The 12471-nt window shown below is 47.2% G+C and overlaps 1 protein-coding gene across 1 annotated transcript in view; it reads right to left on the bottom strand.

Moving 5' to 3' along the window:
• The window catches only part of eppk1 (epiplakin 1), a gene marked incomplete at its 5' end in the record, with an annotated part of 162725 nt that overhangs the window by 56019 nt on the left and 94235 nt on the right, over positions 1-12471 (bottom strand). Inside the window, 8 exons of the mRNA XM_081375708.1 lie at positions 35-161; positions 370-524; positions 925-1077; positions 10975-11100; positions 11219-11314; positions 11615-11719; positions 11871-12032; positions 12183-12260. Coding sequence (XP_081231834.1) covers positions 35-161; positions 370-524; positions 925-1077; positions 10975-11100; positions 11219-11314; positions 11615-11719; positions 11871-12032; positions 12183-12260 — 1002 coding nt within the window. The remainder of the gene's footprint in view (positions 1-34; positions 162-369; positions 525-924; positions 1078-10974; positions 11101-11218; positions 11315-11614; positions 11720-11870; positions 12033-12182; positions 12261-12471) is intronic.

Below are 12471 nucleotides of genomic sequence, written 5' to 3'. Positions count from 1 at the left end.
AACGCATCTAAAAATGGGTGTGTGTGCTAGTTACCATGATAAAATTCCAGGAGTTGATAAGCAGGATATCTCGCATGTAGTACTGCCAGGACAGCAGGCTCTTCATATCAACATGTAGCCTTTGCCAAAGAACCATCAGCCTCTGCAGACTCGCATCCATACTGAGGTTAAAAAACAAATCAAAGGATAAGAAGGAAAGCCAAACACTAATCAGAAAGATTTGGTTTATATTGCAACATCGCAAGAAAACAACACATCCCGTCTCCCAGACCGATAAAAGTATGTGGAATCTGAATGTGCTGCCAACTGAAGGAAGGGAAGTCAAGTGAGGTTAGTCTTGTGCACTAGTATTAGGTTGTGCTGTGTTACCCAGAGCTGACATCCATAGCTTCTTTGTTGGTGGGAGGGACAATGAAACAGATGGACGGTACTGTGGCTTCATTTCCACTGGAGTTTCGCACTGTCCAATTGTACGGTTGGGAGTTGTTCACCAGGGCACACTCATCTCCTTTGTGTACCGTGATCTGGTCCAAAAAAATTAAGGATGTTAATTAAGTTTGAAGTGATTACAGTGATACGGATTGCATTGTGTATATGACAATATAATTGCAGTGACTACGAGCAAGAACAAATGGGTGAGGCTAATTGCTGAGCCTATGTAATAGCAAGATATTCATGCTAGATCACACATTACACCCATGGTGAGCAAGAGCATGATCACACATGTGACTTCTTCATCCATTTTTTGAAAGAGGGACTGGAATATAGAAAAGCAAATAAACACACGGTTCAAAGAGTTGTTTGTGTGTTCTTAATTGAGCCCCTAGGAATAATTCAGTTTATTTTATTACCCATGTACACACATACACACATGCAAAAAAAAAAACAAAAAAAAAAACAAGTGACTCAGTGTCTCTGCTTTACCTCCATTTGTTTGAAGTCACAAACAGCCTGAATGGGTAATTTGCCCTTGACGGGGTGAGCGGTGTTCCTCGGCTTGAGCTGGATAATGGTCTTGGCTCTCCGGTTGAGACCCTCCAGGTGTGTCTTGAATTCATTTAGCTGTTCTTTTTCCTCCTGATGTCCAAAGAGACACATTTGCATATGTATGTGTGTATATATCTATCTATGTATATACAGTTGTGATCAAAAGTTTACATACACCTTGCAGAATCTGCAAAATGTTCATTATTCTAACAAAATAAAAGGGATCATACAAAACGCATTTAAATTTTGGATTTAATACTGTCTTGAATAAGATATAATACATCTTACATCTTTATATCTTACATAAAAAGATGTTTATATAGTATACTTCTGGAGAATCAGTGTATGTTTCACTTTCGTAATAGTTGTGTATTATATATATATATAACCTTTATTTAAACAGGAAAAGTCCCATTGAGACACAGTCTCTTTTACAAGGGAGTCCTGTATAAAAGTCCTGTATTAGTCTCTCAATTGTCCTCAGTGTGAACAGATGGATCTCAAATCATACTGCAGGGTTCAAATATGCAAAAGATTCTGGAAAACCAAAGAATTTGAGGATTTTTCTGAAGAACAGAGGGCAGTTTTACTGCTCAGGACAAAACAGGATCCCTCATGGATCCTCTAGTAAGGATACACAGTATTACGAATCAAGTGTATGTTAACTTTTGAAGAGGTCGTTTTTATAAATAACATTTTTATTTTGTCTTGTGGGCTATATCCCTCTTATTTTGTTAAAATAATTAACATTTTGCAGGTGCATGTAAACTTTTGATCATATATATATTATATCAAGCGATTACAAATTTTAATCTAAATAATTACATGATGTGGCGATTAATTCATCTAATTTATCGCACATCAAATGAAAAATTACCCACAAAAGATAATTTAAAGTCATCATGGTGTTAAATGAGAGAAGCATCAAATAGACATATAAAAAATATTTTATTTGATTCAACATAGAATTTATTACACATATAGTTTTAGGCTTTGACGGCCATTAGGTTGAGTAAATAATGACAGAATTTTCATTTTTGGGTGAACTGTAATGTTTTTTTTATTATATGGAAATATGAAATGATTTGATACTCTAAACAAGAGGCGGTAAATGTCTAAATGAACAAGTCATTGAGACATTCATTCATTCGATTCGTTCAAACGGCGGATTCAAGTAAATGGCTCTCTTTGGCTACGTCTAAATCGCCACCTGTACCCTTATTCACTGTTCCCTTTCGTCAGCAGGGAACTCCGACGCCTCGTCGGGGGAGTTCCCCTGACGAATTGGGATCACGCTAGGGAGACCAATTGCCTTCGAGTGAATTAAAACGAGCCAATGAACATTGGCATGCAACATTTGCATTCCGCAGCCCGCCTACCAGCGCGGGTATAAAGCCCGGAAGCAAACATTGCATCATCGCTTATTGCTTCGGAGCCGACCGTTTGTGTCCTCTTTGAGTGAATGAGCTTAAGATTGTATCTTTCTTACGCTCAACGAGTCTGCTGTTTCAGGAGGGGATCTTTCTGTGTTGGTGAGACGGCGCTTCAGCGACCAAGCGATTCCTGTCTGCCGGCTGCGTCTACACTGTTAATTCAAAAGCTGTTTTCACAGCTGGTAAACGGTTGAGTGCGCACAGCGGGCTTGCAGTTTCCCCGCTGTGTCGCCGCGTTGGATCCCTGTGTGCTTCAGCACAATAAAGAGAGTACTTTCTTCCTGAAAGAGCAACACGAGTGAAGATCGCGTCCTTTTCAGGATGACGTTTCACTCGTGTGTTTCTGGATGCGATCGTTTCCTGTCCTCATTGACGGCCACGACCGCTGTTTCACATGCCTAATCGGTGTGTTGAAGCTGCGTTCGTGGGTGGTTCATGCTCTCTCATGAGTGCATGACCACGTCGGCACGTTGTTCGTCTCCCCTTTTTAAAGGATCGAGCCGTTCAATGTGCCGTGTGCCGTCGAGCGCCGGCTGACAGCGCGGGTTGTCACGGCAACTCAGCGCGCGTCATTCGGCGCTCTAGATGCGCGGCCGAGACTCGTGTGCCTCTACGAGGTTGAGTCCCATTTGCTTGTTCCCCAATTTAGTTCCTTTTCTAAAAAGAGGACTACTTTGGTTAATGAGCATTTGGTGGTCTGAGGGTTACAGTACGGAATGTCTCGCCAGGTGAAAGATCCTCACGAGCTTCCTACTCCTCTAGCGCATCGCAAACATGCTGAGACTGTGTTCGTGGGTGGTTTATGCTTTCTTATGAGAGCATGACCACGTCGGCACGTTGTTCGCCTTGCCTGCAGGCTTGAGCGCTCAGCGTGCCGTGTGTCATCAAGGCGATGGCCACGTTCACTGTCTTGCATGCCTGGTTGACGGCCATGATCACTGTTTCACATGCCTAATCAGTGTGTTGAGACTGTGTTTGTGGGTGGTTATGTTCTCTCATGAGTGCATAACCACGTCGGCACGTTGTTCGTCTCCCCTTTCTCGTAAAGGCTTGAGCCGCTCAGCATGCCGTGTGCCGTCGAGGCTTTCGGATGGGATTCTGGTCTTTCTCATCAGGGACCAAGCATTTCATTCGGGGCCCCAGGGGAGGGCAGATGTCGATTGCTACATCGGAGAGAGGGCTGTTATACTCTGAAAATAATGCTGAGTTCCTTCTATAATGGTGTGTTCTCATGCTGAAGATTCAGACTTGACAGCCACACTTTCCTGGGCTATTCTAAAGTGCCTGGATGTGTGTGAAAAATTTTGGCAGTATGGAAGCTTTTTGGTGCCAATATGGCAAGCCAAACATGCCTAAATCTGCAGAAGTTTTTCCTCTCTCACTACCCCTGCACTTTCACTGCACGTGGGTAGTTCTGACTCGGGGTGGAGCTGCGCTTAGTGACTGACCGTGATTAGTCACAACGCTGGCCCTCGGTCAGACGATGTCCACACTTGTGGTCCAGGAGCGCCTCAAAACCAGCCCGCTCAGAGTTGTTTCCCCCTAGCAAAAGGAAGGGAAATAACTCTGAGAGAAGCGACCAGAGTATGTGACATTCTGCTCTTCGGGAGTGCGTGTCATCACCACTCCTTCCCCCGGGAGAGGGCCGGGTGGAGAATTTTGTTTCTGTTCCGCCGCTGGTCATCCAGTCAGTGGTACCCAAAGTTTGAGCAGTCCACTTCCTCTAAGTCGCTCACGGGCCCCAGCGCTCAGATGGCAGTGAGGGCTTCGGCCTCGTCACTCTCGTCTCTCGCTGGGTGAGGCGGAAACCAGGACTCGATGCCCCCGGGCCTCGCTCCTCGTTTCCCCTCACGGTTGAGACTGGCAGTAAAATAAGACCAGTCTCCTCCGTCTGAGAGGGTCAGAATGGCAGTGTGCGCCGCCCCCGAGCTGCGCCGCTCTCGTTCCCCTCTCCCCAGCTCTCAGATAGCAGTGGCGCCACCCCGGTCACGTCACTCCTGTCTGCTGCTGGGCGGGAAGGTACGGAGACCAGCAGCCGCCCTTGGGCCTCGCTCCTCGTCTCCTCCCCTTCTCTCGCCAGGCGACAGCCCGCAGCAGAACACTCTAGGGTCTTCTCTGCCGTCTGTCCCCCGGTGGAGGCAGGTAGGTGTTGTCCAAATACACACCCAGACCCCGCTCTCGGCCGCTACAATGCCACCGGAGCCGTGTCCCTGCCTTCCGCCTCGCTGCCCCTCCGCGGGTACGCCGGCGGTGCGGGTGGGCTCGTTGCGGCAGTTTCTCGGAGCCTGGCTAGCGCTCCCGAGGCCGTCGCACTGGCTCATCCACACCTTTCGGCTCGGCTATGCAACTCAGTTTGCACACCGGCCTCCCAAGTTCAAGGGCATCCACTTTACCCATGTGCGTCCAGTGGATGCTCCTATCTTGCGGAAAGAGATCGACGCCCTGCTGGCGAAGGACGCGTTCGAGCCGGTCCCTCCAGCCGATATGAGGTCAGGGTTTTACAGCCCTTACTTCATTGTACCCAAGAAAGGCGGTGGGTTACGGCCAATCCTGGATCTGCGAGTATTGAATCGGGCCCTGCACAAGCTCCCGTTCAAGATGCTCACGCAGAAACGCATTTTCGAATGCATCCGTCCCCGGGATTGGTTTGCAGCGATCGACCTGAAGGACGCGTACTTTCATGTCTCGATTCTTCCTCGACACAGACCATTTCTTTGGTTTGCTTTCGAGGGTCGAGCATATCAGTACAAGGTCCTACCCTTCGGGCTGGCCTTGTCGCCCCGTGTCTTCACGAAAGTCGCGGAGGTGGCCGTTGTTCCCATGAGAGAACAAGGCGTTCGCATTCTCAACTATCTCGACGACTGGCTCATTCTTGCTCACTCGCGAGATGTGTTGTGCGATCACAGGGACATGGTGCTCCGTCACCTCAGTCAGTTGGGGCTTCAGGTCAACTGGGAGAAGAGCAAACTCTGCCCCGTGCAGAGGATCTCTTATCTCGGTGTGGAACTGGACTCGGTCGCTCAGACTGCGCGCCTCACAGAGGAGCGCGTCCAGTCAGTGCTCACCTGTCTCAAGTCCTTTCGAGGCAGGACAGCGGTCCCACTGAAACAGTTTCAGAGGCTCCTGGGGCATATGGCAGCCGCAGCCGCAGTAACACCGCTCGGCTTGTTGCATATGAGACCGCTCCGGCACTGGCTTCACGATCGAGTCCCGAGGTGGGCGTGGCAGAGCGGCACGTTCCGGGTCAAAGTCACCCCGCACTGTCGCCAAACCTTCACCCCTTGGTCGGATCCTGGGTTTCTACGGGCCGGAGTGCCCCTAGTCCAGATTTCCAGGCATGCTGTGGTGTTCACAGATGCTTCTGCCAAGGGTTGGGGGGCCACGTACAAAGGGCATGCAGTCTCGGGTCTGTGGACGGGGCCCCAGCTGCATTGGCACATCAACTGCCTAGAGTTGCAAGCAGTACGCTTGGCCTTGTGTCGCCTCAAGGGGTTTCTCAGACACAAGCACGTACTGGTCCGTACGGACAGCACTGCGACCGTTGCGTACATCAACCGACAAGGTGGTCTGCGCTCCCGTCGTATGTCGCGACTCGCCTCCCACCTCCTCCAATGGAGTCAGAAGCATCTGAGGTCGCTTCGTGCCGTTCATGTCCCAGGGGAATTCAATTGTGTGGCCGACGAGCTTTCACGTCAGCCTTCCCTTCTGGGAGAATGGCGACTCCATCCCCAGGTGGTCCAGCTGATTTGGCGAATCTTCGGAGCCGCACAGGTAGACCTGTTTGCCTCTCCGGACACGACCCATTGCCAGTGGTATTACTCCCTGACCGAAGGAACTCTCGGCACGGGTGCCCTGGCACACAGCTGGCCCCGGGACTTACGCAAATATGCGTTCCCCCCAGTGAGCCTTCTTGCACAGACACTGTGCAAGGTCAGGGAGGACGAGGAGCAGGTCCTTTTGGTAGCCCCGTATTGGCCAACCCGGACTTGGTTCCCAGAACTCATGCTCCTCGCGACAGCCCCTCCTTGGCCGATTCCTCTGAGGAACGACCTTCTTCCTCAGAGACGGGGCACTCTATGGCACCCGTGTCCAGACCTCTGGAAACTCCATGTCTGGTCCCTGGACGGGATGCGGAGGTTCTAGATGGCCTGCCACAGGCAGTGGTAGATACCATCTCTTCAGCTAGAGCCCCCTCTACGAGGCGCCTCTACGCTCTGAAGTGGAACCTGTTCGTCGGCTGGTGTTCTTCCCACGGGGAGAACCCACGAACTTGCCCGGTCAGAGTCGTGCTCTCCTTCCTACAACAGGGGTTGAAGGCTGTCTCCCTCTACCCTCAAAGTGTATGTTGCCGCAATAGCCGCACATCACGATGTAGTTGAAAGTAAGTCCGTGGGGAAGCACGACCTGGTCATCAGATTCCTCAAGGGTGCTAGGAGGCTAAATCCACCTCGCGACTTGCACCCTGTACCCTCTTGGGACTTAACTTTAGTGCTTAAAGCGCTCCAAAGTCCTCCTTTTGAGCCTTTGCTGACAGTCGAGCTTAAAATCCTGTCCATTAAGACAGCGCTCCTGTTAGCATTGGCTTCCTTCAAGAGGGTGGGGGATCTGCAGGCATTTTCGGTCGACGAATCGTGCCTAGAGTTCGGGCCTGGCCTTTCTCAGGTTATATTGAGACCCAGGCTCGGATATGTGCCCAAGGTTCCTACCACTCCCTTCGCGGACCAGGTACTGAACCTGCAAGCGCTGCCCCAGGAGGAGGCAGACCCAGCCCTAGCTTTTCTCTGTCCCGTCCGGGCCCTCTGGGTTTATATAGACAGAACGCAAAGCTTTAGGACCTCAGATCAGCTCTTTGTTGTTACGGAGGCCAGCAGAAGGGGAAGGCTGTCTCCAAGCAGAGGTTAGCCCACTGGATAGTGGATGCTATCACCAGGGCTTATGAGTCCCAGGGTGAGCCCTGCCCTCCCAGGTTGCGGGCTCATTCCACTAGGAGTGTTGCCGCTTCTTGGGCTCTGGCACAAGGCGCCTCGCTAACAGACATTTGTAGAGCTGCGGGCTGGGCGACACCGAACACGTTCGCTAGGTTTTATAGCCTACGTGTGGAACCGGTTTCCTCCCGAGTACTCGCTACGGCCAGTAATTAGAGGGAATAGGTGTGTCGGCTTGCGACGCCATTCCGTGAGCGGATACGTGCGTCTTTTTGCTCCGTTGGTTACCCAACAAACGGCTAACCTCGTGAGTTCCTCCATCACCCCTCCGGTGCCAGGCGTTGCGGACCGCCCGGCACCAGGTCTGCTACCTTCAGTAAGGAGTTGCTAGTAGACTGGGTGCTTTTCCAGTGGTCCCTGCGGTGACCCATGATTGCCACGTGCAGTTCAGCCGTGTCTTCCCCTTGACAGACTCATTCTGTCGTCCCTGTTGAGTACGCTCCACACTCCTCCGGACTGGGACTACCTTCAAGGACTGCCATATGTTTCACTACCCTACGTGGTTAGTACATGTGTGTATTTGAGGGCCTTCCTCTAGGCTGCCTCAGCTTCCGCAGCGTTCCCCCCCATTATTATTTTCCTTGGGGACGGGCACGCTTTCCCAGTGTTATCCAATATCCACTGATTGGGTCTTGTGGAACAGCAGTGTGATTCCCTAGCTAGCTCCCGCAAAATTTCTGGAAACTGCTGCAGGGCTGTAGCTTAGCTGGGCGCTGGAAGGGGCCAGCACCATGGCATTTTGGTAGGGATCCCAATTCGTCAGGGGAACTCCCCCGACGAGGCGTCGGAGTTCCCTGCTGACGAAAGGGAACGTCTCGGTTACGTATGGTAACCCTCGTTCCCTGAGTCCAGGGAACGGAGACGCCTCGTCCCGTCGCCATGTTGCTGTACCTTCGCGGAGGGCTGGACACTGTTCGGCTCCTCAGCGAAAAGCGATGATGCAATGTTTGCTTCCGGGCTTTATACCCGCGCTGGTAGGCGGGCTGCGGAATGCAAATGTTGCATGCCAATGTTCATTGGCTCGTTTTAATTCACTCGAAGGCAATTGGTCTCCCTAGCGTGATCCCAATTCGTCAGGGGAACTCCCCCGACGAGGCGTCTCCGTTCCCTGGACTCAGGGAACGAGGGTTACCATACGTAACCGAGACGTTCCCTACATTACTCAACTAATATAGTCTACTTGAGGGAGTGAATGAAAACAAGTGAGTGAATTCGGACACTGAGTGCGCAGGAAGGGCTGCAGCTTTTGCATAATTTGTACTTGCTGTTTAATAATCATTAAACTTAGCAAACTAAGCTCCAGTAGTAACTCTGACATGGAAGCGAGCATGTATACACCTTAAATAATTTTTTTTATAATCAAGTAAAAAGGAATTTATACCTGTATAATATAATGCTGTAGCCATATTGGACTAGCGGTTTGGAAAATGGATGGATGGCTGTTTTAGCTGCGGGCGCCAGACGCAGGAATTCATTCTGCGTGAACGTCACAGTGCATTATGGGAATTCTCTAGCCGTTGAGCGTACATCGGTTGTACACTTGCTATTGCTGTGCATTGTGGGATTGAATGAGTGCACTCAATAACGTCCGCTATGGTTTCGGACAGCACTACAAATGTCTGTCCCCTCAAATAGTGCCCTATTTAAGGGTATTTCAAACAGGTTTTTTTATGAATGTGCCATTGAATCATTGGTTCACACGAATGATTCGAATGATTAAAATGCGGATTCATTCAGAAACGATGCACCACTGTGTGTTGCTCAGATATGCACAACAGTTCTGCTCTGGATTTATAGGTAATATTTTCATTGGCAAAATTGAGAAAAAGCAGACAATACTGTGTCTAAAATATAACACAATATTAACTTCTTATTTATTGAACTGTTGTATAAAATCAATATCACATTTGTACTCGTGCTATTCAGGACAAAAACAGCACTTAAAGGCAGGGTAGGTCTTTATATACCAATACATAATTAAAATGTAAGTACTCTGAAAAAGAGAGTATAAAAATCGAGTGTCTGTAGACCTCTCATGACTGTTGTAAACACAGCTAATTATTTCCATTTACTCCACCCCCTCCCTTCTGAGCTCCTTCCAAAGCCACGCCCCCAGAACACATGAACGCGCGACGCCAAACGCTCAGGCTCAGCTGGAAGACGCATTTATTTACCTGAGACGAGTGGAGAGGAAGGAGCGCAGTGCATAACTTTATCACTATGAATATAAACAAATAAGATTTCTTTTAGTACTCACTATCAAGCTAGCATATCGATACTGGTAAAGTTTAAAATATGGCCTACTTTGTTTGATTCGGTAACGAGCTATATTTATAAGGCAAAGCTAAAAACAGGTTGCATTGATACACGTTTTTCCATTACCATCAGTTACACTGTGATGAAGGTGAATTTCGTGTAAGATTCATAACATATACGGTGTTTTGCATGTAAGAGTTTCCATGATGAAAACATTGTTGACTCTAATGTAGACTACACTCCGGAGACAAGTACCGCTTCGTCGGTTCGAGGACAGGTCCGGGGTCGAGGGCGAAGCAGAGGAGGTCGTTCAAGAGTGCGGGCAACCAGGGTCCGAGGAAGTAGTTTTGAATTTTGAATGCTCTTTCTCTGCCATAATTTTACTCTTCGTAGGTTCCGCGCCTCTCTTGCACTCCTCAAATCAAACGGGTGCGCGCGAATATGGGCAGATCTAGCAACAGGGGTGGTAGCCATGGTTGCGAGAGTGAGTGACAGTCGCCCAAACCAATCAATTGTTTCGTCCCGAATGGAAATAATGAGCTGTGTTTATTGCAGATTAAAAGGTCTACAGTCACTTGACTTTTTCAGAGCACTTACATTTTAATTATGTATTGGTATATAAAGACAGTTTAAACAAATTTGAAAAAAAGTTTTTTATAAAAATCCTACCTACCCTACCTTTAAGTGATATTGCTTAATTTTATCATGATATAAATACGAGACAAAAATTCATATTGCCCTGATATCTTGAATTTTAGGGTCATTATAACCGCATTCTATAGGCTACATCATGCAGTGAGTTGTTTCATGTTCGTAACCAATCAACTTTATGAAATGTAAGATGAACTACATAGATCTGGGGCGGGGCGGGTGCGTCAAATGCGTTAATAATTTTACGACTCAAACGAAGCACTGAATGGAGTTAATCAACTAACTGAAATAGAGAGTATGAACTGATTCACGTAAATGTCACTTGGATGTGAACTACAAACCCAGTGATTACAAGCATAAGCAATGACGTACTACTATCATGTGACCTACAGCATCACTTCACCACCTTTCACAACTCCTCTCCCGTAGCCTCATGGGATAGTAAAGTGTCCATGAATATGCACTTCAGAATCTCACTGGAAGTAGTAGGTCATCTGGGTAATTTTCACCTACTGTATGTGTAATGTATTCTGACATAATACTCTTTAGGCATACTGTTTTACAGAATAATTTGATTTCAGACACAAGGTCTCAATGAAAATTAATGGTCAAATTAAAAGCTCTATACAGGATTGTAAAATTCCACTCATATTAACACCCACCACTGCATCTTGTAGCAGATCCTCAAGCCGTGTAACCGTGATTGAGCGGTCACACACATATTTCTTCTTCATCGTGTCCTCCATCTTCTTCATCCTTTCTTCAGCCTCTTTAACATCTGAGAAGAACTGTAGAACAGAAATTTTGGAGATCAAAATAATTCTGATAAGTAAATCCATTTGGCTGTCTACTTGGATGTGAACTGCAAACCCACTGTTTACAAGCATACGTGTTTGTTGAGTGTACCTGGAAGTAGGCGGTGTTTTCTTTCAGATGAGTCTCAATGCAACAGCACAGCTGAAGGATCCAGCTCCACTGAGTCTGAAGAGCTGCAGTGAAAGCCTAAAGAGTAATAGAATACAAACAGCTGGAGTTTCAAACAATTCTCTCCTAATATATATATGTGGTGATTTACTTTAGTTCAATAACTGTGTAAAATTCATCAATTATGAAACAAGTTAATTTCAGCAATATGCAGCTCGACAGAAGACAATAGTGTCGTTATTCAGCTGTAGTTTTGTTTTCATTCGATAGTGTCAGTGCATTTAAAGCAGTAATATTGCTGGATATTACAGTAAGTGTCCACGAGTAAGCAACCAAAGGTTAACAGATACACAAATTATTAAATGTAAAATTGTGCACCTCCACAGTCTTCCTGGCAGGATGGCCATCTTTCAACAGTTTGTCTCCGGTCAGCTGGACATTGTTCACTCTCTTCTCTCTGTGTTCAAGATCTCGCATCAAACCCTACAAGACAGCACAGCAGCATCCACTGTCATTATCAAATGCAATGAAATGCAATCATTTCAGAGGATTCTCTACAATTGAAACATGAACATGATTCCACCTGTAAATTTAATGTAGGTGGAATCATGTTCAAAAGTGTTGGTGGCCTTACAGAATAGTTGTCCTTCTTGGCGGTCATGTTGGAGTTTCGGTCACTCCAATCATAGTTCACTTCCTCCTCTTCTTTTTCGTTCAGCCACATCAGCTCTTTTGTGGCGGCCACAACAAAAGCGTGCAGCTGATCTAGATTCCGCAAGCGTGACTTGGATGAGTTCTGAGGAGGAACAACAACCAACTCATAAATTAGCTAATTCTTTTTTATCAGGCTTTGTGTTATTGGGTTTGGAACAAAGATATTTTAGGATTCATAATTAAGATTCAACAAAGTGATCTGTGTGTATTAGTTCTAGATTGAAGAGCGTACCAGCAGTTTGGCATATTGAAGGTCCAGTTTGCCCAAGTATTCTCGATAAGCTCCCTTGCTGACTGGAGTCAACTGATTCTGAGAGGAGAGAAAATAATGTTGGTTTTTCATCTAACATTCATTGTAGTCTTTGCCATTCTTAACTCATATTCAGATTTTAATAAACAATTTGAATTATTAATACTGATTAATAAAGCATGAATGATTTATTGTACTCTAGTATCCAGTGTGTATCACTCGATGCTATTGTTCCTCAGTTCACAAGAAAATAAATTAGTCAATCAGAACA

This window comes from Scardinius erythrophthalmus, assembly GCF_964197995.2.
Source record: "Scardinius erythrophthalmus genome assembly, chromosome: 10".
NCBI classification, from domain to species: Eukaryota; Metazoa; Chordata; class Actinopteri; order Cypriniformes; family Leuciscidae; genus Scardinius; species Scardinius erythrophthalmus.
The sequence above is the reverse complement of the archived record's forward strand: the minus strand, read 5'-3'. Positions and strand labels throughout refer to the sequence as shown.